A 27,835-nucleotide genomic window follows, 5' to 3' on the forward strand; every position below is an offset into this window, starting at 1 on the left:
CAAACAACCATTCACACTCACATTCACACCTATGGGCAATTTAGAGCTGTCAGTTAACCTACCATGCATGTTTTTTGATGTGGGAGGAAATCGGAGTGCCCGGAGAAAAGCCACGCAGGCACGGGAAGAACATGCAAACTCCACACAGGCGGGGCCGGGGTTTGAAGCCCGCTCCTCGGAACTGTGAGGCAGACGCTCAACCCAGTCGTGCACCGTGCTGCCATATATATAAAGCAGGGAGCAGATGGAGGAACATTTAGAAAGATGGAGGCATGCACTGGAAAGCAGAGGAATGAAGGTTAGCCGAAGTGAAACAGAATATATGTGCATGAATGAGAGGGTTGGTGGGGGAAGAGTTAGGCTACAGGGTGATAGCAAGGGTGGAGGACTTTAGATACTTGGGGTCAACCGTCCAGAGCAATGGTGAGTGTGGTCAGGAAGTGAAGAAACGGGTCCAAGCAGGTTGGAATGGGAGGAGTAGGATGTCAGGTGTGTTATGTGACAGAAGAATCTCTGCTCAGATGAAGGGAAAAATTTATAAAACAGTGGTGAGGCCAGCCATGATGTGCGGATTAGAGACAGTGGCACTGAAGAGACAACAGGAAGAGACAACAGGAAGCAGAGCTGGAGGTGGCAGAAATGAAGATGTTGAGGTTCGCTCTCGGAGTGACCAGGTTGGATACAATTAGAAATGAGCTCATCAGAGGGACAGCCAAGGTTCAATGTTTTGGAGACAAAGTTAGAGAGAGCAGACTTCAATGGTTTGGACACATCCAGAGGAGAAATAGTGAGTATATTGGTAGAAGGATGATGAGGATTGAGCTGCCAGGCAAGAGAGCAAAAGGAAGACCAAAGAGAAAGTTGATGGATGTGAGGGCAGTTGGTGTTCGAGAGGAGGATGCAGGAGAAAGGCTTACATGGAAAAGGATGACGCGCTGTGGTGACCCCTAAAGGGACAAGCCAAAAGGAAAAGGAAAAGAAAAATAAATGTAAAAAAAATATATATATATATATTAGGCTTATCAGGATTTTTGGGACCGATCACAGATCAGCAGTTTAAAAATCGAACGCCGATCCGATCACAAGATGGAGCAATGTGTCTATTTAAATGACTTGTTCATGAGGATCTTCAAAAGTATTCTCCAGTCCAATGATACCCAACCAGTGTGCCATGGCACATTAGTGTGCCATGAGTGATCTTCAGGTGTGCTGTGGGAAATTATCAAATTGTACTTAACTGCTCAAAAATGTATTCTTTTACAAGAAATAATGTATCTTTATTCCCCTATTTATGCCTGTGAGGCAGGTTGACAGACAGAACAAACAAATGCTCTTCTATTCGATAGCAGGAAGTACCATACAGTAATTACTGTTTTTCTCCATTTTATGATTTTATTTATCAGTGGGCGAATCAATCTCGAGAATCAGCCCTTCTCTGCGTTTCTGCACTTAATCCCGCCTCATTCCTGCCATGGATCGAATACGCCCACAACTCCCGAAGCAGCTCCGCCACAATTATATCTCCGTTCATGGCCTGTTATAGTTTCCAACCTCCATTATTCAAGGAAGAGGAGCATGCAGTGCCTGAGGGATCATCTGAAAAGGGTCCAGTCAGTGTGGAGAGACGTCAGGGCGGCCTTGGTCCGATCATGGGAGAGGAATAAATGGCAAGCGGACCTTCGTCGTTCCCCTGCACCTGAGTACAAGGTGGGTCACTTCGTTTGGCTTTCCTCTTGTGACCTCCCACTCCAAACAGAATCCCGCAAACTCACGATTTATTGATCAGTTTCCCACGTCCATTCAACTTCAACTCCCGTAGTCTCTAAAAATTCATCCGATCTTCCACGTGTCATTGCTTAAGCCTGTCTCCACTTGCGCCCTGAGCTCTGCCGTCATACCCCCCCCGTGTTATCGACAACCATCCGGCCTTCACGGTTTCGTGCATCCTCAATGTGAGGCCCAGGGGGAGGGGTTACCAGTATATGGTGGACCGGGAGGGGTAGGGTCCGGAGAAGCATTGCTGGATTTCCCGCAAACTTATCCTTGACGACTCCCTGCTGTCTGATTTTTATGCGGGCCAACCGGGGAAGCCTGGCAGGATCTCGGGAGACATCCATTGAGAGGCGCATACTGTCATGAGCTGGCCTGCAGTGCTACTGTTGGAGCCTGGGTGGCACTTTGAGGCCTCTCGCCCTCTCACCCTCTCTCCCCTCCCCTCTCTCTTTCCAGCACCTTCCTCGGCCGTGCACCTGTCACCTGTGCTTCCTATCCAATGAACATCGCGGTACTTTTAGGCATTTGGGAAATGTAGTTCTCTTACTGTGTGTCACCTAGAAGAGACGTCATCAGGCAGTGTCTTTTGTTTTGATCGCTTATTCACCTCCATAGCTCTTTTTTTTCTTTTGTCAATCAACTCACCCCATAATATGAGGTAAAAATGAATATTTAACTGTTCAAGATATCAGCGTATGTACAGGGGACCCCAGCAGCGGATTTACCTATTCACAGATTTCATCTTCCAATTTGTTTCATTTTCCCCCCATTTTTTATTTTTTGTTTATTTATTTCTTTTTTTCTTTTTTTGGGGCAGAACCAACACTGAAAACACTTATTATCGGTATATCCCCACTTATTCAAGAAGTTTGGGGATTTAAACAAAAGATTTTTGATTGAGTGGGTCCAAATATTATCAAAAATTAAGTCTGTGATTATTCCATTTTTAAATGCAATTCAAATAAATTACAAATAATTTGAACACATTCTAACACTTTTGGTCTTGACGTTTTCTTCAGAATTGAGAACAGAGGTTATTTAATTACCACATACATTATTTGAATGATAAAATATTTCAACTAATACAAAAATGAAACAGCCAAAAATTATAGGTAAAATATACATGACTATACATGGTTTCCAACAGGTACATATTTCATCCATGCTATTATTTTATCACTGTTGAATTTAATTTTGTATTTGCGTATTAAAGCAGCTGCTATAACTGCTCTTCCAGATAATTCCGATAGACTCTGCAATCAATATCAAGAAATGCAAGTCGTCCCTCCAGTGTATGTCACAACTAAATCTCTTTGACATTTTTATGAAGCACCGACCCACATCACAAGCAGCTGCTATCAAATTGAATATTGATTCTAATGATCTCTTCTTTGGAACTGCAACCACTTGAATCTTTATGGAAATGCAGCCCTCTCTCACTTTCCTCCCCAAAAAACATATATACAGACCTCTTGGGAAATTCCCTGGTAATCTGATGGATTTGTTGAGTTCTTCATTCATGAAACAGAGTCCAATGGCATGAATAATTCTAATAATGATTAGAGTAATTTCAGGTCAGCTGTAAATTTCACACTGGGGCTGCAACGGCTAAGACATGTTACTAAATGAATTACAGAATATTATATGGCTTCATACAAACAGGATTGCACTTGACAATGTATCAAGACTTCATTTAGAGGGGAAAAAACAGGTGTAACAGACAAGCTTTTGTTTATACACATTTGCTTATTAGATGAGTTAGTAATACTGTCAGTGATAGGGAGTGAGCCATGCCACAAATAGCAAATGAAAAAAAGTAAAAAGGATTATAATTCCCTTCATAAAAAACTTACCATATACTATGATCCGAAAACAATTTCATGTTATTTCAAACTAATTTTACCACATTACCTATAGAAATTAAAGGCTTGCAGACTTCCAGAAAAATGTACCCGATGTGCATCTGTGCATGTGACAATGACTCTCTCGTACTTCTTACGATTGGCCAAGCTAAACTCCACGACAATACAAAGCTTGCCTCTCAATCGATACGTCACTAACATACAGATAAACTATGGTTCCCAAACTTCTTAAAACTAATTTATTCCCTGACTCTGTTCATATACCAAAACATTTTTCCCCAATAAAATGATTAGTAATAGAATTCATCCATTCCAGCCTACAACCTCCTTTGTATTCAGGTCTATGGAACATTGGGCCCTGACATGACATTAATGTCACTGTCATCCATTAAGTCCCTAAACATTATAGACTGCATGGGTCTTGGTCCAAGTTGTTGTTGTTGGAATGGCATTCACCCAGTCCGGGTTGAGCCGGCGTTTTCATTGGCCTGGACGGCCGCCAAACGGAAGCGGCCCAAGCATGGTCATCTTGCACCATGTCGCATGCGATGGTCAGCCATTCCCTATTCCAGCGGCGGAGGCTGATGAGTTGGGGTCCAACAACTTGGGGGCCAATGATGCCTGGCCCCCAACTATCATTGGGGGGCTCACCCTTCCTCAATGTGCCGGGTGTGTACATCCTGTCCTGCACTTTTTTGTCCTCTCTTATCTTGTTCTCTTGGTTAGCTATTGCATGTCCCCACCAGGTGCCTACAAATGACTGTTGTAATGTTACTTGTGTTCAAATATCTAGATTGTCTCACTATTGTTCTGCTGTGGTTTTCACCCGTAGTCCACTCCGTCCCTCTGTCTGTCCCCTAACTTCCTTTTCTGTCTGGCTGCATTTTTCATAAACATAGGAATAATACAAAAAAATGTAAAAGTAAGCAGAGGGAGTATTTCAAACTCCCCTGTTGCACAGCAAAACTGTTCAAGCACAAAGGCATACAGATCCACCATTCTGCAAGACCATACAGCTTAACAGGACAGGTTTAAAAAAGAAAAAAAAAAAAGAATCATTTGGCACCGGAATGAAAATGAAGCACTGTAATCATGACCGGAACTACTCAAATTCAAACGATGCCCAACCCTAGCACTGATTACACTCTAACCACAGCAGCTGAGTTGGCTTTTAAAGTTTCAAAGCAACTGCAGTGTCAAAAGACCAACAGAAAGACTCAAATGACAAAACAGTGTCTGTCTGTCTGTCTGCGTGTGTGCGTGCGTGCGTGCGTGCTACGCTGGCAACTTCCTCCTTTTCCCTCTGCATTTTAGTGAGTATGGCCGAGAAATCATTGTTTTCCAATCAAACTACAGACAGTTTTATGACATGAAATGCACATATAGCCTGCTAACCTTACCCGACATACGCATAATACAAGCAGGAACACATCGAAGTAATGATCAAAATTCAGCTAAGCTTGTTTTACCATATAGTGCCTTTTTTTTTTGTCGTCTGTTTGCTTTTGTGCTGGTTCGCTAGCTAACAACCAATCAGAGTGATCAATTGTCACCGACGGGCGACGCCATTTTGCATTTTGAATCTGACTAAAACGTAGCGGACGGAATGTGCAAGACAGGCGTGAAAACTGCCCACCGACGACGGCTCATTAATTTACTGCTAAAAAAACCCCACACAGACTCCCTGAGTTCTGTGCCCCCCACTCCCACTCCACAGCTTATCCCCACTAGTGTCACAGGTGTGCTGGAGCCTCTCAGCTGATTTCGGGTGAGAGGCGGCATACACAACTAATTACTCATTAAGCGATCCCACAACTTCCAGGTTGAGACTCGGGAGACGACCAGACTACTACTAGATGCGCTGATGAGCCGATGACACGTCAACAAATCAGTGCGGCACGCACGCATCACGTGATGCAAAATATAGTACCAAAGGCTTTTCGGTAGATTTCACTCAATTTGTCTTGGTAACACTTTTTACTGTGGTGAAATAGGGAGCGTAGATAAAATGTACCCTATATTTTAGGGTTCCTTACCTATCTAAAAAAATTTACATTTTTGATGATTTTCATGGATTATATTTACCACTCTCCAATTTTTTACAGTGTGAAAACAACAAAATCAAAAATGCCATGTAGTTTTGTACCTTTTGGACATAAATTGTGCCCTTCGTCCTCGAGAGAAGCACATTTCTCAATAACTATAACTAAAGACAGGGGTCGTTTTGAATCTACCAATCCTAGTCTGAAACTGGTCATTATAGTCACCTAGGGCAAGGTCAAATGCACCACAGAACTTGACACAATCTATTATTTTAGATAGGGTGCGCCGAGAGTTATCAATCTTTGCTTATGGATCCCTACCCTATTGTCTTTATTAAGATGAGATGAAATGTTTATCTTTTCAGACATGGCTAGTCGCAGTGCATTTTCCATGTGTATCCCAGTTCATTCATGCTTCTTTGCCTTTTCTGAAAAATGTTTTAAATCAGTCATTTATGTCTTAATCCATAATGGGTCAGAAAAAATAGGCAGGAAAAGCAGAACTAAACATTAGCCTTGCTACATGCTGTCAGTCAAGCCTTGTTGCTAAACCAGCTCATGGAAAAAGAGCCGGTGGTATTTTCTCCCTCTCTCATTGGACTGCTGATTAATTATGATGTTCGGCAGATCAGGTCAGCACTCTTTTTTTCTCGTTTTTCTCACTACTTTCTAAAGGTGTTGTCTTAAGTGAGTTCACGGAATTATTACATTTTGCATCCCACCCGATCGTCTCCAACTCCCAAACAATAAATCAGCCGCAATTTATGACAGACGGCTGCAACGTTGGGCCCAATGTCGTCCCCATTGTGTGGTTTCTTTGCATTCAGCTTTGGGCGCATCAGAAGAGCACCGCAATGTGGTCCATTTTTTTTGTATTCAAGAGAAGCTACTGTGCATGTACAACTTTTAACAAAAGTCTATGGCAAGATTTATTACAAATACCATACAACATTTACACATGCACCTATATCTCACAGGGCTGAGTGTAGGTTACTGTATGAACACTTTTTTTATGAGTTAAAAAAAATACATGGTATTTACCTTGTGGAGTGATTATAGTCAGCCACATGTGCTCGCAGCACCCCTGAGAGAGCAGCGTCACCCATGACCGCAGCGATTCTCTCCTCAAACGGGGTGAGGCCCTCCGCACCGGTTCTTCCGCCTGTTTTTGCCACACTTTGGCGGTGGGCAGCTGTCCTCGGCTTCACATCCACCTTAATGTCTGACCACTTCTTTTTTAATTCAGCGTGTGTGCGCTGTTCCGACCCCACAGCATTGACAGCCGCACACACGCTGTCCCATTCACTAACGCCAGAGGACACCGTGCCAAAGGATTTTCTTGCGAACTTCCACTTCATTGAGCAACTTCACATTCAGAAAAAATATTTTTCTTCATTACCTTGCTCATTTTCCTTTTTTTCTGTTCATCGGCATCTCAGGTGGAGGGTTTATTTAAATGTGATTTGCATATTCAAAGGTGGGCGTGGACAAGGAGGAGTCGGCTACTCCAGCATGCGCGCTCGTTTCCACGTTGATTGGAATGTACGAAGGAAATATGCTTGGATTCATGAGTACGCAGAGTTTCATACATCTGGATATGTTTGTGCGTACAACGTTTTCTGGATTTGAGCGTACGCCATCTTTTAGTAGGAAATCCACGCAAGTCTTTGTACATGAGGCCCCTGGTGTTTCTTACAATATTGAGCAGGGTGCTTAAGCTTAAACATGTTTGTCAAAACCCAGTTTCTTACGATTTGGCCTAGTGATGGATTAAATCATTATGTAATGGCAAAACACTTTTTTTTCATTCAATATGTCATGTTTGATGGCTTTGGCCTGTATTTAACCTTAACCTTGCAGATACTATATATTCTGTTAAGAGGGACCGTCTACCTGACCATGTTAACCACTATCGGTCATATAGTTGTACCTTGCCCCAGTAAACATCCATTAATAAACTAGCATATTACTCCATATACGGAAACGAGCTTCGCTTTTGGCCATGTTAAATAGTGACTATTTTGACCCCTAACACTTTGTGGAGCAGGTCACTTCCATAAACATTTAAAACTGTAAAAGCTACACAATGTTAACGGGAAGGCAGTGGACAAATATTTTATGCATTTATTTCCAGTGAAAGACAAAGCACAAAGGCACATTAACAGAAAATGAACAATGGGCTGAAATGGAAACTTGACATTATGTGTACAGAGTCAAGTGCTATAAAAGAACTTAATATTTAGTTTAGTATGTGTTCCTTTTTAAAAATGTCCTAAGGCTGCATAACCAATAAAAACAATTCAGTGTCCAAAACCAAACTGCAAGTGTAATCTACGCTCTTCTCATTTCCCTATTATCCTGAAGGAAGCACTCATTCATATCTTTGTGGCTATAGACAATTATAAAATAAATTAACTTAGCTAACTTAGGTAGCTGTGTGTAGAGGGGATTGCAATAAGATGCCATGGCATGAATAATAACACAGAAGCTAGAAGTTTATTTTTAGACTCAAAATGTACCCGCAATTTAATGACAATCATGCTGCATCAAAGCGCAAATGAGCCACGCTCGCTGCTGCTGTAGCTGCATTTTTGTGGATACTTATTGAAAATCAATGTTTAAAATATATAAATAAAACTTTTATATATTCAGCAATAAAATAAAGCACTCGCCTCAAGGTCCCCGATACAAGAAGACAGCAAAGACGAGCGAGCCCTGACTCATTAGGTGGATATGAGCGAGCTGAACGCATTTCACGCAATTTATAATGAGGCTGCCGATTTACTGCTAGTCTCAGGTCTCTTGACAAGAAAGTAATGAGACCAAAACACACTCATCATACAGATGCCTCAACATACAAGTTAAACCAAAGCATTCATTCTTAAGTGCCTATGGTTGTGCATGAAAACGTAAGGAAACATTTGATTAATAGCACTATAATGCCCTTAACCTGGAATTTACAATATGAGCCCGTTCCAGCAGGAATTCATTCATTCATTCATCTTCCGTTCCGCTTCTCCTCACTAGGGTCGCGGGCGTGCTGGAGCCTAAGCTAGCTATCTTCGGGCGAGAGGCAGGGTACACCCTGAATTGCTCGCCAGCCAATCGCAGGGCACACAAACAAACAACCATTCGCACTCACAGTCACACCTATGGGCACTTTAGAGTCTCCAATTCATGCATGTTTTTGGGATGTGGGAGGAAACCGGAGTGCCCGGAGAAAACCCACGCAGGCACGGGGAGAATATGCAAACTCCATACAGGCGGGACCAGGGATTGAACCCGGGTCCTCAGAACTGTGAGGCTGACACTCTAACCAGTCGTCCACCATGCCGCCGCCCTAACAGCAATTGTATTCATTTATTTATTTGTCTTACTACAGATACATGGAAAGTTTCCCACTAACGCAATTCCTCATTTTCCAACCCTAGTGACAAATATGTTTACCGAGCGGCACTGATTGAAATCAGATTATTGACGGTGAGGTTTTGTTGAGTCCATCAAAGTCTCTGGGAACTACAATAGGTGAAACATTTGTACCTATACATGTGTCTTAAGTCTACTGCGTCTGTAAGGTCAACGGAAGTAGTAAGGTTTTGAAGAGTACTGTGTAACCCAAGTTGGACACCCATGTCTGCCAGCGTTCTCTTCTTAATTTGAGTTCTCTTCTTAATTTGGGCCTAACTGTTTGGACATACACATTTGACACACTTAATACCAAGTAGGCTGAACTTACCCTCAGCTGCTCTTGCTCACAGCTCATTAGTTGGCAAAAAATCTACAAGAGAAGACAGGGGGAATAAAAGACAAAACCAGAACATTACAGTAACATTCGTATGGGAAGAAACCACAGACCTAAAAGCCATTACAGCATATTTGTACGGCTGTATTAGAATGAAGCTGTTAAAAGCTCATAATTGGAAATTGTTGGTTTTGGAAACACTAAATGCATGCAATAGTTAGAATTATAAATAATAAATAAGCAATTCCTATAACTAAATCATTTAAATTACCCATTTGCTCCACTCACTGCAGGATTAAAAATTAAAAAATAAATAAAAACAAAATAAATACATAAATAAAAATAATAATAAAAGAAAACAAGTACATAAATGAATAAGACAAAATAAAGAGAATGACAAATAGAATAGTAATAAAACAACAATAACTACAAAGAAAACAGAAGTCAAGAGTTTACTTTTACACTTACAAAATAGTCTTGTTATTGTCAGATGGCACACTACCCAGGCACAGGAATCAAGAGTCTAGATTTAGAATGTTGAGGAAGGGTGACCAGCTATCTATGTATATATGTAATTAATTTTTTTCGTTATGCTGATATTTTTTCTAACGCAATATATTCTATGATGAGACTTAGCCAGTGATTGATGTTAATAGCTTATTTTGTTTTTCCAGTTTAATAGAATTGTTTTCTTAGCGGTAGCGAACGCAACGAGTAATGATTGTGAATATTTATTAGGGAGGTCGATTATGCTTAAGTCGTCAAGTATGCGCAATCTTGGGGAATCCTGAAATTCAAAATATAAAAGAGTTTTTGTTTAACTGAAGCCCAAAAGCATTGACTTGGTGTGCATTCCCATATAGCATGAAAATAGAAAAGCCCATTTTATGCATAGTGTACTGTGTAAAGTGTCTTCTATGGAGCACTTTATATTGTATAAGCTGTAAATTTTTTATTTTTTTTTTGGTCATTCTAAACGTATTGTTACATATGTGAATCCAGTAGTTATGGTCATCGGACATGGAAAGGTCTTCTTCCCATTTAGTGATTGGTAAGTGCATTGATTTAGTGCATGAAATTCATTCATGGACTTGAGAGATTTCTTTTATTTTGCAGAAGAAACTTCACTATTTGCTTGACTAACTCCGCCAGTTCGAGGGTGCTCTGGAGTGTTGGTATTCTATTTTTTTTATTGCTGCTTTTAATTTGTTGTATTGAAGAAAGTTTCCGCTTGTTATTTGGAATTCTGGGAACAGTTCATCACGTGTCTTAAAAACATTATCATTAAATAGCTGTTGTAGGTGGTCAAATTAATTAGTTTTATGTTAAAAAATGCCCGCGTTTGCATCTTTACCGCATTTGTCTCACTCTTTTCTTTCCACAAGCTAAACACTACTGATGAGAGTATGGATCTTGAAATATTGATACCTCCGATACCAGATCTTTATGATTCTCAAACATCGATACTTTTAATACTTCAATTATTATAACAGTAATGTATAGAATATTTTTAACAGAAATATGGTGAAAGGTATCTGAACGATTGAGATTTTGTCTAAATGATGACCGGTTGGCAGGAACGTGTTTTTCTTCCACTTGTGTAAGTGTGTTTTGTGTAAGTACAGCTGCACTCAGTGCTGCTCAGTCAGTTACTCAGTCTCAGTCTGACTCTGTAAAATTGAGGAGTCATGTGTGGAGCTATTTGAGCTCCAAACATCCAAGATGCGATTTGCGATGTTCGTGGAAAAACGATAAGGAGTTGTGGCAACACAACAAACGTTGTGAAACACTTTAGGTAAAACCACAAGAAACGATATGAGGCATTTATGATGAGGCAGAGTCAAGGACAGAAGAGGACAGCCCAGTGTCATCCGTTCGATGCTGCAGGCAGGCACTATCCAGGTACAGATGGAGAACATTTTTAGCTTTAAGCAGTGCTAAGCACTGTTGCTATTGGAGTTGTTCAAATTAATAAATATGGGATAGAGATGGGAAGGATGTGCAGCAGGTTAGGGTGATTAAGGATAGAGTTGGAAATGTGTTGGCTGGTGCCAGTAGTTTGGTAGATAGAGGAAAATAATACTTTTAGGAGTTGATGAATGGGGAAATTGAGAGAGAAGGAAGACTAGAAGAGGCAAGTGTGGTGGACCAGGAAGTAGCAATGATTAGTAAGGAGGAAGTTAGAAATGGCACTAACAAAGATGAAAAATGGAAAGTTGTTGGTCCTGATGACATTCCCGTGGAGGTATGGAAGTATGTAGGAGAGGTGGCTGTGGAGTTTTTGACCTGGTTGTTCAACAGAATTCTCAATGATGAAAAAGATGCCGCAGGAATGGAGAAAAAGTGTGCTGGTAACTATTTTTAAGAACAAGGGTGATGTGTAGTGTGACTTGTGGGAGCTATAGAGGAATAAAGTTGATGAGCAATACAATGAAGTTATGGGAAAGAGTAGAGGAAGCTAGATTCAGGACAGAAGTGAGTATTTGCGAGCAACAGTATGGTTTCATGGCTAGGAGGAGTACCACAGATGTATTACTCCAAGTTGCAAAAATTGTTTTGGGGGTAAGTTGTCTATCCGCTGTATCCGAAAAAGACATTTCTCTTGTTCAGGTCAGGTTTTCATGCCAAGTTGTTAATAGTTTATTAATCGAATGGTACAAACTTTGCTTACAGTAAATTGAATAGTAGATAAAAGTAAATACGTGTAAATTGATGTTACATCATCATTGTTCAAAATTCATCGCATGAACCTCCGTTTATTTGAACCTCTAAAGCAAAAATACCTGTACATGTAAACAAAAACTTTGGCCATATTTCAAAAGTTGACCTGATTGAGTAAAACCAATGTGATATTTAGATTCAGCACATCGCCCTACTTACGTGTATTGTATTTAATTGTGTTTTATATTAATCTGGTCCTATGAAATAATGCCTATTTGTCACTATACACAAGTACCATGAGATTGATATGAGATACCATGTATAAATATACATGTTATTGTGCAATCAATATTAAGATATTCCAAAAACATACAGGTTTTTATTTTAAAGAACATACGAATGGGTGATCATTCATGTTAATTTTTTATTTAACATTTTTATTACATTTGTGAGGCGGTACGGTGGATGACTGGTTAGCACATCTACCTCACAGTTCTGAGGACCGTGTCATATACTGCCCTGCAGTTCCATTATTGGAGCCGGGAGGGCGCTTTGTGTTTTCAGCACCTTTCTTCAATCAGCCTCATCAGCACCGGTGTATATACACACACACCTGACAGACCAGGGTTCAAATCCCGGCCCCGCCTGTGTGGAGTTTGCATGGTCTCCCCGTGCCTGTGCAGGTTTTCTCCGGGTACTGCGGTTTCCTCCCACATCCCAAAAACATGCATGGTAGGTTGATTGAAAACTCTATGAGTGCGAATAGTTGTTTGTTTATATGTGCCCTGCGATTGGCTGGCGACCAGTTCAGGGTGTACCCCGCCTCTCGCCCGAAGATAGCTGGGATAGGCTCCACCACGTCCAGGACCCTAAGTGAGGATAAGCGTTACAGAAAATGGAGGGATGGAATCATTGAAGTGCTTACTCATTCAATTTCTGATTCAGCCCTGAGGTTCACGTTCACGTAACACCTTCACCGAAGTACAATGCGTTGTTGTTTGTCATGTATTGTATACTCGGAAAAGCGGGGAGATTGAAAAAAAAAAAAAAAAAAAAAAACTTTAGGTCAGTTATCAGCTACCTACAGTATCTCTCTCTTAGCAAACTCTCGAACACCCAGCTTAGGTGGCATCTGTGCGGAGAGCTCAGCTACTGCACATATCCTCCCGCTTCCTCTCTCCATCCACACAGGCTCCCACTGCGGTGGACTGCGTCGTTGACACCAGCACCTGTGCTTCCTGCTCACCCACCTTAATGTTATTGTCATCTGATTAGTGTAAAGCATCTTGGAGTACCTCGAGAAGCTCTATATAAATTTGTATTATTATTATTATTATTACTATTCCCACTACCCCCGTCTGTGACCGCACTGCCTTATGCTGGCTGCTCATTGGTCATTCGCCTGAAATTCAGAATGATTGACAGTACGCTGTAGTTCTCATTTGGCGCAGTTGAGCTCAACTGAAAAAAATAAAAACTAAATCCCTGTCGTGAATCACTTCCCTCTTTATATATAGTATTTATATACACAATGAATTCAATATGATGTATTTCCTTGTAGACCTGATCAACCTCGAACACGCATGTCTGTCAAGTTAACAAAGTGTATGTAAATGTCCAGCTGTTAAATGAGTTTTGTTGCACTAAAATGCAGACAATAAGTAAACAACACTGCAAACAAGTTGTAAAAGTATAATTTAAGTGAATATCAGTATTCCAGTGACAACACTAAACAATACTACTTGTATTAGACAGAGAGGATATGTATGTGTAAATATGTACGTGTTATGCTACATTTCTTATTAATCTATTCAAATAAACTGAATCAGCTGAGTATGTTCACTAAAAACATTTGTTCTTTTGAACGAAACGTTCACGAAGGAAACAACACTACAAACAGCACCCTGGGCCAGTCTGATGGAAGCATGGCTGCCATTGTGTGCCTACGGCCCCTTCGACCGCCACCAAACACCCAACCACCTTCATTTTGCGCTTTATGTACACCTCACGGTGCCTAAAGCGTATATATTCATACACCAAATGGCCAGCTGCTGCCATATGAGGCACTGCCAAGCTCACTGGGAGCAAATCAGGGTTCAGTGTCTTACCCAAGGACACTTCAACAGTGAACAGTGGATTGAAACCGGCAACCCTTCTGTCACTGTATGACCCGCTTTACCAACTGAGCCATAGCCGCCTAAACTTTGTCCAAAGTTTTTCCTCCAAGGGCCACATAAAAAAAATATATATAAATTCAAGGATGCAAGGGTTACTTTGAAAATTTTCGACTTTAATGTAATGTCGCTAAAACTAATCAATCAAACAATTATGAATTGTTGATAGATTTCTGTTATTTTGAAAAACTGTCACAGCTTTCTGTTAAAGGTGATACATTTAGGATTTTTCCAGATTGCTATATCTCACTAGAGATATAGCTATATCTCCATCCGCCCGTGCACTGAACAGCAGCTGAATCCCATCTCCACATTAAGCACCAAAATAATAGCAATCTGGGGTAACCATTTTTAATGATACGTTAAAAAAATGATTTATCTTTATCTACGTGTTATGAAGAGAAACTGTGTTTACCATTTGCATATTTAGAAAAGCTCTACAGTGCATAGGCATAAAACTATTAATAGTAGTGGTAGTCCCCGTCAACCACTCCCCCCATCCATGGGATGTGGATGTCGCAGCAGCCCCCCCCCCCACCCCCCTCATATATTGGACTATCAAACTACTCATACTGCCCTCTGACACACATTTTTTTAAACATACTGTGTTGCAGGCCGTGTCAAATGTCATTGTTAGTATACGCCAACATAAACGGCTTTATTGTTTCCAACAGAGTCACTGATGGTGTCGTGGTACAGTTGCCTAACTTTGGTGCAGGCAGCGTGGTTTCAGTTCCCACTCAGTGATGGTGGGAATGTGAGTGCGAATGGTTGTCCATGTCTATATGTGCCCTGCGACTGACTGGCGACCAGTTCAGGGTGTAGTCCGCCTTTCGCCCGAAGTCAGCTGCGATAGGCACCAGCGCCCCGCGACCCTAACGAGGATAAGCTGTGCTGAACATGGATGGATTGATGGATGTTTCCAACAGGGATGCATTGGGTTTATAGTCATTCCTCCTCCGCATCTACCAACACAGATTATTTTTTTGTGTGCCGAAAAGGGTCACAGTTTTATTTGGAATTTGTTCATAACAGTACCTGACAGTTCGGAATAGGCCAACAATTTCCTCATCCTTTATTTGTATTTTTTTGTAGAGTAGACGAGTGACACTGTAATCCCACCCTTCCCCCAACAACATACACTCCTTGATCCACTTATGTACTGGAATGTGTCAATGAATTTAGAAGATTTCCATACTTCCATTTAGCATATTTCCATATATTTCTTATTTATTATGGGTAAGAGCATTGATCTGATCTTTGATTCTTCTCCCTGATTTTATTTGGTTTCAAATCTTTTGCCTCTACAGTAATTTACTTCCCAGCAGCATTGATTTAGGAGAGAATAAACTTTGTGAAACTATTACGGGAGAGATAATAGGAGGAGGTGGGGCTAAATTTTACTGCAGAAAATTGTTCTGATTGCTCTGTACCACCCTGAGAGACAATTCTTTTCCAGCACATTAAGGCAGTATTTAAATCAGGCCTAACTGGAGAGAGTTTGCTCTTATTTATGTTTGATTGTGCATTGTACAGTTCATTTGATACAAATTACGTTTGGAGGTACTTTCATGAATCTAAAATCAATAGACAGAACTTGATTTTATTGGGTCTGCAAAGGAGATGCTTGCGGTGGCTGCTGAAGACATTTGTGGTTGCTTTACAAGCAGAAATCACCATCTTCATTAAACTAAGAGCAACGCACTCCACTCAATGTTTTTTTTCTCTCCCTCTGATAGAAAAACATTTTTACTTTTCTGCCTTCTAGTTTTGGCAGAGCAGTAGCTGCTTGTCAAGCTCCGTGTATACATATTACTCTCCTACAAGAACACTTGTTGATCTGATTGGCCTGTAATTTTTATTTCAGATTGCAATTGTATAGCCAGTTCATCCCATAATTGTTGTTCGTGCCTTTTTTTAATACCAAGCTGATCTAATCATTTTTAGATTTGTAAATCGGGATTGCAGTAAATGATTGCTTTGGGCATTGTGTGCGACCATACACAGTGATTTAGGGTTCAAGAACTAAGATAAAAGGTCTTGTTCAATTCTTCATGAAGTATGTATGTTGAGTCAGTAGAGGTTACAACAAAAGATATTTTTTATTACATTTCAATTGTACGTCATTTATTTGCAACATAATTGTTGTACATGTTTTAATATTAGTATTTCAACATCATTTATGAGTTGTTACTATAGAAAAATATTTTGAGTCTGTTAGCAGGAAGAGGTTTATCAGTGCAAATGCTAAAGAGAAAATAGTAACCACTGCGTCATGGTTCACAGCATGGCATCGCACGTGCATCATTATTATTCTGTGCTAGGCACTTTCTTCAGTATGGTATCTCAAAATTCCTATAAAATCAGATCTGTTTCTGCTGTTTTTAATTCAATAATGTTCAAAACGATTTTTAATGATGATGCTGTGTTGCACACAATACAAAACCCTCCAGGGGATGAAAACTGAGAAGCAATGATGGAAAAAAGGAGGGGAAACAGGAATGAGTGAGAAGATGCTGAATGAGCAGGAATGCTAGCAGTCCCCAGTGGGAAACTATATCTCAACCACTACTCAGCTCATAATGGGCTGTGAGAGGGGCTGAAATGTGTTTCGAGAAAGGGAAATTCAAACAATGCTAAAGCCTCGATAATGGTTTCTAGAGAATCTATTTTATGTTGTGCAATGGGAAATGCACAGGCAATTTTCTAATTCCTAGTCTGGTAATAGGTAAATATTTGTGTTCATTAAAATACCTTGATGGAAATAGCGGAATTATTGAATAAGTTAAAGTGGCTACAAGAAGTCACAAACAATGAATATGCATCTATCCATCGATTTTCTATCCTGTTTATTAACAAAGGGACCTCACAGCATGGCTGCCGACATTCCTACTGCAGCTATGGGTGGCAAAACACATTTGCATTTTTTGTGATGCTCATCAAGGTTTGCTGCAGCTGCTGTGGGATGACCTTCTTCAAAGTGCTATGGACAGACAACAAGTTGAACTGCGCGGCCAAAGCAGAGAAAATAAGCACAAGTGCTAAATGGCACACACACCCCACCCCCAAACTTTAGCCAGACCATGGGCTTCATGTGATACTTGGAAACCCTTCGGAATGGGACGGGGAAGAAAAGCGTTCAGGGATTTTGACAGAGACGTGATTTTAAGGTCTTTGTGATTTTTTTTTTTCTTCACATCACATTCAATCGGGGCATTTTTACTTGAATCGGCCAGTTGGATAAGCAGGCACAGAAAACGTCATTAATGTACGACTGGTGCAATTGTTATTATTTATTATCTAGTAGTTATACCCTTACAGGGTCTTTTCTTTTTCTTTTTTTTGTAACGGAGATCATTAGTAACTATCATGCAACTCATGTACCATGGACATGAGGATAGGGCTCAACGATTTGAAGGAAAGGTCCAAGTGTCATTTTTCTGGCACTTTTTGCAAATTCAATTCAATTCACATTTTTTTTTCCAAATCAAGCTTCAGTGAAATACAATGTACGGTAACAAATACAAACATGACAGAAAATTACATCATACCATCAAAACACGAAAAGAACATTCTCTAATGTAAGGATGAAAACTAAAGGTAAGAATTGCTTCCAAATGTAATAGTATTTTATTTAACTTTTTTTAACTTACCTTTTTTGCACTACATTTTAAATATTAAGACAGTCAAAGATGTATAAACAACAATATTTTAAAATGAAGTATTACATTAACTTAAATTATATATTGTATTTACAATAACCTAAATTCCAGCAAGATTTTAACAATGGTCCAAGTAGTACAGTGTGACATCGAGAAAATGTTATAACTCCATTATTTTATACAGGATATCGTGATATAAAAATTTCCCTGAAAGTTACATGAAATGAATGCCACTTTTCTCAGATCTTTCCTCCATTTATTAATGAAACATGTTTTATATAGTAAAAAATATAAAATTTATTTCAGATAAGAATAAAATAACACAATAATTCCCAGTGGAAAAATACCATTCAAAATATCTGGTAGTACAAATAGTTCGCAAGGACTGTATGCAGTTGTTGTGTACATTCTAATGTAGTGTAATTTAAAACGTTGTTCGCATCCATGCGTCTCGAGCGCTGCCGTGATCAAGTATTTGCAGGTGATGTAAACATTTTACTACAAAATTGCTGCAGTTACATTAGCCTTCATTCTATGTTCGTAGAATTTTAGTGTGGCGTTTGAAGTCATTCTTGTCACTCAAAAACTAACAAACTAGAGCACATGCACACTCCACAGACTGTATATTGAATTTAAGCGATTTGTGATTAAGGGCAAAAGGGCAGGTGCCCGGGCACCTAAGGACATGACCGATGTGTTCTTTTTGTTGGGGATCAAATCCCCTCACTATGCTTGCAGTTCTGCTGAAGCCATTTCAAAAAATATTAATGTTGCATAGAATTAGGAGCAGGTAAAAACTAATTGGTTAGCATTACCTGTCCATGAGTCATAATGGTCCTGATTGGTGACCTTTGCATTGTGGTAGGGACAAAATGTATGTATATATAAAACCAATCCTGGGTCAGTCAGAAGCACTACAAAAAGACGGCCAGAACTCCTCCCACACCCGAGTTTTTGCCTCAGCGACCACCAAAGCCGGATTCCGCTTGGGCAGCCGGTACCCATCAGCTGCCTCAGGAGTCTCACAGGCTAAAAGGCTCGATAGGACTACTTCTTCAGCTTGACAGCATCCCTCACTGTCTTTTAATAAATAAATAAATAAATAAAGCGGATTTGGCTATCACATGATCGCGTTGACTGAAATTGTAATTTTGATCAAAGAATGATAAATAGTTCTGCCTTACCTGAATAAACTTTTCTCATTTGGTTTGCTATTTTTGTCACTAAACGGGACATCAGATGACAAGAAATTAGATCAGTTTCACCATTGTAAGCCTCTTCTGATTCGACACGCCAGCAAAACGATGTGGGTCAAAGACCATCACTAATACAGAAAAAATCCCAAAATCTGTTAAATGGGATATTCTACTTGACCAACTAAAACACTATTTGTCATACTTTCTTGCTAATGACCTTTGACCATTCGTGAATGAAATAGTTAATTACATATGGTAAACCCAGCTCCGGGTATCATGTTTATCAATGTGCAATTGGCTATTTTGAACACTAAACTCATTAGTGGAACAGATTACTTTCAATACTTATTAAAATATCAATATTCTATCTTATGTAAAATGGAGTACAAGCGGCGAAAGATTGCGCAATTCTTTGAGTCTTTCCTTTATTAGTTCGACTCAAAGAGCAAATGCATCCTCATTTTCTCTAAATGCCTTCTCTCTAATCTTTGACCAGGCAAGAAAGTGGTGCATACTTTACTGTGACAGGCAAAGCACCCAAATACCAATAGAGAATATCTCTGCGAGGCAATAATTGGATTATCTCACACTGATATCGTTACTGGCACTGATTCACTCTGATCATTGATTGCATTTTTCAATTTACTTCACCATTAACGTGAGTGGCCTGACTGAACAATCTTCTGAAGAGTCCATGGCTTCGTCAATAGGTTCCACATCACCAAACAACAAAAGGTATAGGACAATAAAGATGAGAAATACTTTATTTTCTGGTAGTGTGTCTACTGTAGGTGGTATGGATTATTCTGCAACAAATTAAGACTATCGAACATTAATTTCACCACAATGTGTTATACCCTGGCATTATTTTCATAAATTATTTTTTGGCTATTTTTTTAGTATTTTCATCTTAAATTGTACCTGTCTGTATGAAGCTCTGAAGACTAAAGTAGGTTTTAATAAGAAAAACCTAATTTAGTTTCTGTGTCACATGCAGCCTTATTAGTTAACGCTCTAAGAGTGTTTTTTTTTCCTTCCAATGATCAGCTGAGCCACAGAAGTGGAAAAGTTTGAACATGGCTCATGTTTATGACTTTTCTTTCAAAAGCATGGAGATGCATGGATTTTGTGGCAACAGTTTTGAAAAAATGGAAGATGAACTTGTTTTATTACAGTTTACACTACATGACAAGTTTTTATATGTATTTATTATTTAAGGCTATTACTGAGAAATATCCTGTTTTACATACACTACTCCTGACTACTCCTGACCTTCTTCCTGTTTACAAGTTTACAAAGTAATCAATACACGTACTTTATAAGTATAAATTGCACCAAAGAGGCCAAAAAATCTCGTCAATTCAGTAGACCACAGAGAAGTGTTTTAACAAGTCTGCCAAGTTAGAATGAACACCAGGGAGGCGTCCAGGAGGCATCCTAATCAGATGCCCGAGCCACCTCATCTGGCTCCTCTCTATGCGGAGGAGCAACGGCTCTACCTTGAGCTCATTTGACCTTGAACTCATTTCGGCCGCTTGTATCCGGGATCTTGTTCTTTCTCTCACGACCCACAGCTTGTGACCAAAGGTGAGGGTAAGAACGTAGATCGACTGGTAAATATAGAGCTTCACCTTTCGGCTTTAGCTCCTTCTTTACCACAACGCACCGATACAAATTCCGCATCACTGCAGATGCTACACCGATCCGCCTGCCGATCTCCCATTCCATCCTTCCCTCACTTGTGAACAAGACCCCAAAATACTTGAACACCTCCACTTGGGGCAGGATCTCATCCCCGAGCTGGAGAGGGCATGCCACCCTTTTCCAACTGAGGACCATGGTCTCAGATTTGGAGGTGCTGATTCTCATCCCAGCCGCTGTTCGTACAGGGACCGAACAGCCCGTATCAGGGGGTTTTGTACCCCATACCTCCGAAGCATCCCCCACAGGACTCCCCGAGGGACACGGTCGAACGCCTTCTCCAAGTCCACAAAACACATGTAGACTGGTTGGGCGAACTCCAATGCACCCGTGAAGACCCTGCCGAGGGTGAAGAGCTGGTCCACTGTTCCATGGCCAGGACGAAAACCACACTGCTCCTCCTGAGTCTGAGATTCGACTTCACGAAGGACCCTCCTCTCCAGCACCCCTGAATAGTAGTTGGAACACACCTTCCGGACCACCACCCCAGTCTGCCAAACCAGAGGCACTCTCGCCGATGTCCACGTGATGTTGCAGAGGCATGTCAACCAGGACAACCCTACAACATCCAGAGCCTTTAGGAACTCCGGGCGAATCTCATCCACCCCCTGGGGCGTGTCGGTGGAATAGAGGAGGTCTGCGAAGTATTCTCCCCACTGACTCACAACGTCCCGAGTCGAGGTCAGCAGGGCCCCATCCCCACAAAACACAGTGTTGATGGTGCACTGGTTTCCCCCTCCTGAGACGCCGGATGATGGAACAGAATTTCCTGGAAGCCGTCCGGAAGTCTTTCTCCATGGCCTCACCTAACTCCTCCCACACCCGAGTTTTTGCCTCAGCGACCACCAAAGCTGCATTCCGGTTTGCCAGCCGGTACCCATCAGCAGCATCAGGAGTTCCTACAGGCTAAAAGGCTTGATAGGAGTACTTCTTCAGCTTGACTGCATCCCTCACCGTTGGTGTCCACCAACGGGTTCGAGGATTTCCACCACGACCGGCACCAACCACCTTAAGGCCACAGCTCTGGTTGGCCCCCTCGGCAATGGAGGCACAGGAACATGGTCCACTTGGACTCAATGTCCAACTGTAACTCGGGCTCCTTCCCTGCCAGAGAGGTGACATTCCACGTCCCTAGAGTCAGTTTCGTAGGCGGGGATCGGAATGCCAAGGACACCGCCCAGGTCACATTGGACCCGACCCCTATGGCCCCTCCCACAGGTGGTGAGCCCATGGGAAGGGGGACTCACGTTACCCTTTTGGGCTGTGGCCGGCCAGGCCCCATGGGTGAAGACCTGGCGACCAGGTGCTCGCCTTCGAGCCCCTCCTCCAGAGGGGGGCCCCGGTGACCTGCGTCCGGGCAAGGGAAAACGTTTTCCTGTATTTTCAATCTTTATTGGGGTCTTTGGCGCTGTGCTTTGTCTGGTCCCTTACCTAGGACCTGTTTGCCATGGGTGACCCTGCCAGGGGCATAAAGCCCCAGACAACTTAGCTCCTAGGATCATTGGGACACACAAACCCCTCCACCACGATAAGGTGACAGCTCAAGGAGGAGATATCTCCACAATTCAGTTCTAAATTTTTCTCAGTCTTCGCATGTCTTCAGCACTTCAAAATTATTTCATCTATTTAGAAAAAGGAAAAACGCGTAAATGACTTTGGTGCAACTTTAAACTAACCGGTCGAAAGCACTGGCAGATAAAACTTGGACTTGGTCTGTCAGAAACTGGGTTTTAAGAAGATGAGCTCAGCGGTAGAGGCATAAATATGGGCTTGCGTTTTTGTTTTGTTTTTTTTCATTGGGAAGATACTGTATATCAAAATAAATACAGTTAAGGTTAAAATAGACATCACTAATTAAGTCACTGTACCTGTTTGGTTTGCTTTTGGGTGAGAATCATTGACACATTTCCAAGATGGCGCCTACCAGTGTGGTCGCCTCGGTAACGCGCTCTCTAGTATTGCCTTTGTTTTTGTGTTTTTCGTCCGTCTTTGGAGACCTTACACGACTCACTTACACAAGGGGAGACCTGCTAACCATCAAGGAGGCTACTCCGGACTTTCTGTCACCAACTTTCGAAATTCGTCTCAGTTTTTTCCCCGAGTTACTCACCGGAGTGGCGTCCGCGGTTTTCGGCGCATGGAGGCGGAAGCGGCGCCACAGAGGGAAACGAGCCGGCATTCAGGTGAAACTCCGCAAGAGAGGACACAGATTGGCGTTCCCGTCGATCCACCTCGCGAATGTACGCTCCCTACCCAACAAAATGGACGAGCTTCATCTTCTGTTAAAGACCAGTAAAGACTTCGGATGTTCCGCGGCCATGTGCTTCACGGAGACCTGGCTTTGCGACGCTGTACCCGATGGCGCCGTCATGCTTCCCGGCTTCAACATTCATCGAGCGGACCGCGACATGGAATCATCGGGGAAAACAAAGGGCGGCGGGATATGCCTCCATATCAACGAAAAATGGTGTACGGACGTCACGGTGCGCAGCACACACTGCAGCCCGCATTTGGAGTCGCTATTCTTAAACTGTAAACCATTCTACTCGCCACTGTGAGTTTGCATCGTTCATACTGGCTGGAGTCTATATTACGTCTCAAGCTAACATGAACGCCGCATTGCTAACGCTCGCCGAACAAGTCAACGAAATTGAAAAAAAACACCCGGACTCACCCCTCATTATTCTCGGGGACTTTAACAAAGCTAAACTCAACCACGAACTCCCTAAATACAAGCAGCACATCGACTGTCCTACCAGGGAAAATAATACTTTAGACCACTGCTACACTACGGTAAAAAACGCATACCGTGCTATACCTCGTGCAGCCCTGGGCTCATCTGATCACTGCTTAATTCACTTAATACCGACGTACAAGCAAGAACTTAAATGTGCGAAGCCTACAGTGAAAACAGTCAAAAAGTGGACCAATGAAGCCAAGATGGAACTTCAAAGCTGTTAAGACTGCAAAGACTGGAGTGTCTTTGAAAATTCAGCTGGCAGCCTGGATGAATATACGGACACTGTCACATCCTATATCAGTTTCTGTGAAGAGGTTTGTGTCCCAACAAAATCATTTCGCACATTCAACAACAACAAGCCGTGGTTCACTGCTAAACTTAAGCAGCTTCGCCAAGCTAAGGAAGATGCATATCAGAGCGGGGACAGGGCCCTGTATAATCGAGCTAGAAACCAGCTTACTAAAGAAATTAACATTGCAAAGAGGATCTATGCAGCAAAGTTGGAAAAACAGTTTAGCACGAACGACTCTAAATCAGTCTGGCATGCATTCCAATCGCTGACTAATTACAAGCGACGATCCCCCCAAGCTGAGAACAATAGCACACTAGCCAACGACTTGAATACCTTCTACTGCATATTTGAAAAGGACAGTTTCACATCCACACACCCACCCGGCCGCACCCGCGACCACAACCACACCTCTGACTTCTGAGTTAACCATCCATGAACAGGATGTGAGACGCATCTTCAAACAACAGAAGATTAACAAAGTGGCAGGACCGGACCATGGGACCCATCCTGCCTCAAAGTCTACGCGGACCAGCTCGCTCCAGTCTTCACTCAGATCTTCAACAGATCTTAGGAAATGTGCGAAGTTCCATCCTGTTTCAAACGCTCCACCATCATTCCAGTCCCCAAGAAACCTGCAATCTCTGGTCTGAATGACTACAGGCCTGTCGCTTTGACATCTGTGGTCATGAAGTCCTTTGAACGTCTCGTGCTGGACCACCTCAAGAGTGTCACAGGTCGCCTGCTGGACCCCCTGCAGTTTGCCTACCAAGCGAACAGGTCTGCGGATGATGCAGTCAACATGGGACTGCACTTCATCCTAGAACACCTCGACAGTGCAGGGACCTACGCGAGGATCCTGTTCGTGGACTTCAGCTCAGCGTTCAACACCATCATCCCTGAACTCCTTTCAACCAAGCTTCTCCAGCTCAGCGTCTCACCTGCCATCTGCCAGTGGATTTACAGCTTTCTGATGGGCAGGACACAGCAGGTCAGGCTGGGGGAGGCCACCTCATCCACACGCAGCATCAGCACTGGGGCGCCCCAAGGTTGTGTCCTCTCTCCGCTGCTCTTCTCTCTCTACACGAATGACTGCACCTCAGCGAACCCGACTGTCAAGCTCCTGAAGTTTGCAGATGACACCACTGTCATCGGCCTCATCAAGGACGGTGACGAGTCTGCATATCGACAGGAAGCGGAGCGGCTGGAGCTGTGGTGCGGCCGACACAACCTGGAGCTGAACACGCTCAAGACTGGAGAGATGATCGTGGACTTCAGGAGGTATCCTTCGCCACAGCTGCCCCTCACGTTGCCCAGCTGCCTTGTGTCAACCGTCGAGACCTTCAAGTTCCTGGGAATTACAATCTCTCAGGACCTGAAGTGGGCGACCAACATCAACTCCGTCCTCAAAAAGGCCCAGCAGAGGATGTACTTCCTGCGGCTTCTGAGAAAGCACGGCCTGCCACCGGAGCTGCTGAGACAGTTCTACACAGCGGTCATCGAATCAGTGCTGTGTTCTTCCATCACAGTCTGGTTTGGTGCTGCTACAAAAAAGGACAAACTCCGACTGCAACGGACAATCAAAACTGCTGAAAGGATTGTCGGTACCCCCCTACCCACCATTGAGGACTTGCACGATGCCAGAACTAAGACAAGGGCGTGCAAAATCCTCTCGGACCGTCTGCACCCCGGTCACCAGCTCTTCCAGCTCCTTCCCTCAGGTAGGCGCTACCGATCAACGCAAACTAGAACTAGTAGACATTCCAACAGCTTCTTCCCTCTTGCGATCAACTTCTTAAACACCTAACCTATAATTCCATTACAACAAGCTGGAAAATGTTTGACTTGAGTTCGTTGTCACATTTCTGTGGGGCCAATTATGTATTACTCGTGCACTCACTGTAGTTGTCTCGCCATGCTGCACTATTCGCATATAATGGCCACTCATGCCAGAGTAGCATCTGCTCCATTTGCACACTGATTGAGGAGTATCTGTAACATTTGCACAACCAACATTGTCCCAGATGATCGCACTACTCGTCACTTTAAACCGCATACACTCCTTGAAGTCTCAGCGCCCTTTGCACAATGGTCATTGCACCGGACTATTGCAATATTAGTCATTAGAACTGCTCTAAGTGCTAGAGGACTCTGCATCTTTTTGCACAATTGTTTTTTGTCAATGTCTTTATGTCCCCAAAGTGTTCTGTAAACTGTTGTTCTAGAGCGGCTCCAACTACCGGAGACAAATTCCTTGTGTGTTTTGGACATACTTGGCAAATAAAGATGATTCTGATTCTGATTCTATAGTATGGAATTGAAAAATGTACAGTACCTCTGTTTTTTCTGTATGTTAAAAATCTGGGTCATCTGGGTTCATTTAAAAATACTGGGTCTCCACAATGGATGTCACTGTCTGTATTTTCCATGTGCTCTCAACACTGCAGAATGAAAGTATATCATATTTACCTTGCTGGTATCTTCCCAAGCCCAGAGGAACATAAACAAAAGTGACTTTTTGCTTGTAACTTCATGTTTCTCATAGAAAGCCATTTCCAGAGCCAATGTTGACACGGACATTGTTGGGTAAAATGACTATATTTCACATCTTAAGCTTGGTCGGTGAGATGTGAATTTCATAATCACTCAAAAAAAATGTAAAATTAAATGAAAATTAAATAAAATACAAATTTCCAAGAGAATAATGTAGTTCTACTACAGTAAGTGAGTACAAAGCCAACAAAAGTAGTGAGGGAGTAAATGATGGTTTAAATTGCTAAATGAGTTCAGTGAATCAAATAACCAGCATGCGAGCAGACACAATGAATAGTGCTTCCAGTAATTGCCGTGAGGGCAGAAGACTAATGGAGGCAACTGTTCAACCACTGTAGTCTATGAATGCACCCTCCGCTCTACCCCCCCCCCTCCCCACCCCACCAACTTCCAACCTTTTCAGTGTTATTGATCCACCGATGGCAGCATTTTCTAAACCAGATAACCACGCTTTCTGAGTTCTTTCTACAGCGGTCAAGATTTAAATATTCATGCGTTTTTTTGGGAACCTATCTTTGACAATCTTGCTTATTTGCCGTTATTATTACTTTGGCACCATTTTGGTAAGAATCTTGGTGTTGTTAGGTTTAATTTATTAATAGTATATTTTCCATCTGCGTTTCAGCTCTTTAGTTGGTGGTCCTTAACACATTCAGTGCCAGGCATTTTGTCATTACAATTTTGCCTGTATTCAAGTAAATACTTTGATAAGAGCCGATTCTGTACTGTGATGAGTTTGGAAATCAGATTGAAATTTGTCAAATTGCTGAGTTGATTAAAAATAAATCTCAAGAATATTGGCTATGAAAGGGAGATTTCAGATGGGTCTATAGCTTGTTAAACTGGAAGCATCCCACGCTCTATTTTTTGAGCAGAGGCTTAACGGCAGCTACTTTAAGAGCTTTAGGAAACTCGCCTGACTGAAGTGAGCAATTGATTATTTGCTGCAAATCAGCTAGCACAGACTTCGCAATAGCTTTGAAAAAGTCAGATGGTATTGAGTCAAGACAGCTCGTTGATGGTTTCAGCTAGTTTTTCGCCACTTACGTTCTGCTTTCCTACACTTTGATTTAGAGGTCTTTACCATCATCGTGCTCCTCCACGGTGTTCTTTGTCGCCTCAAGATTATTTACTTTTAATAACACTTTTTTACTACTCACTACTCACTACTTTTAGTGACAGCATTCATGACATTTTACAGATGAAATTATCCATAAGTTCATCAACTGTCTCAGCATTCACAGTTTGTGGCATAGCATTCTGTTCATAACTTTTATGGACAAAATTTCTAGGCGCAGCCGAGGCGTAGAGGGGTTCCGGTTTCGTGGCCTCAGTATTGCATCTCTGCTTTTTGCAGATGATGTGGTTCTGTTGGCTTCATCAAGCCGTGATCTCCAACTCTCACTGGAGCAGTTCGCAGCTGAGTGTGAAGCGGCTGGG

The 27,835-nt window shown here is 42.0% G+C and overlaps 1 protein-coding gene across 3 annotated transcripts in view; it reads right to left on the minus strand.

The window, feature by feature from the left end:
- rbfox1 (RNA binding fox-1 homolog 1) overlaps positions 1–27,835 on the minus strand; it is a 343,897-nt gene that overhangs the window by 170,854 nt on the left and 145,208 nt on the right. The window contains exon 3 of one of the 3 annotated variants that reach the window (XM_061701031.1): positions 9,414–9,455. The exons of the other annotated variants lie outside the window; for them this stretch is intronic. Within the exon in view, the coding sequence (XP_061557015.1) occupies positions 9,414–9,440 (27 nt within the window). The 5' untranslated portion in view covers positions 9,441–9,455. The remainder of the gene's footprint in view (positions 1–9,413; positions 9,456–27,835) is intronic. 3 annotated transcript variants of the gene reach the window in all.

This window comes from Phycodurus eques, chromosome 16 (assembly GCF_024500275.1).
Source record: "Phycodurus eques isolate BA_2022a chromosome 16, UOR_Pequ_1.1, whole genome shotgun sequence".
Lineage (NCBI taxonomy): Eukaryota > Metazoa > Chordata > Actinopteri > Syngnathiformes > Syngnathidae > Phycodurus > Phycodurus eques.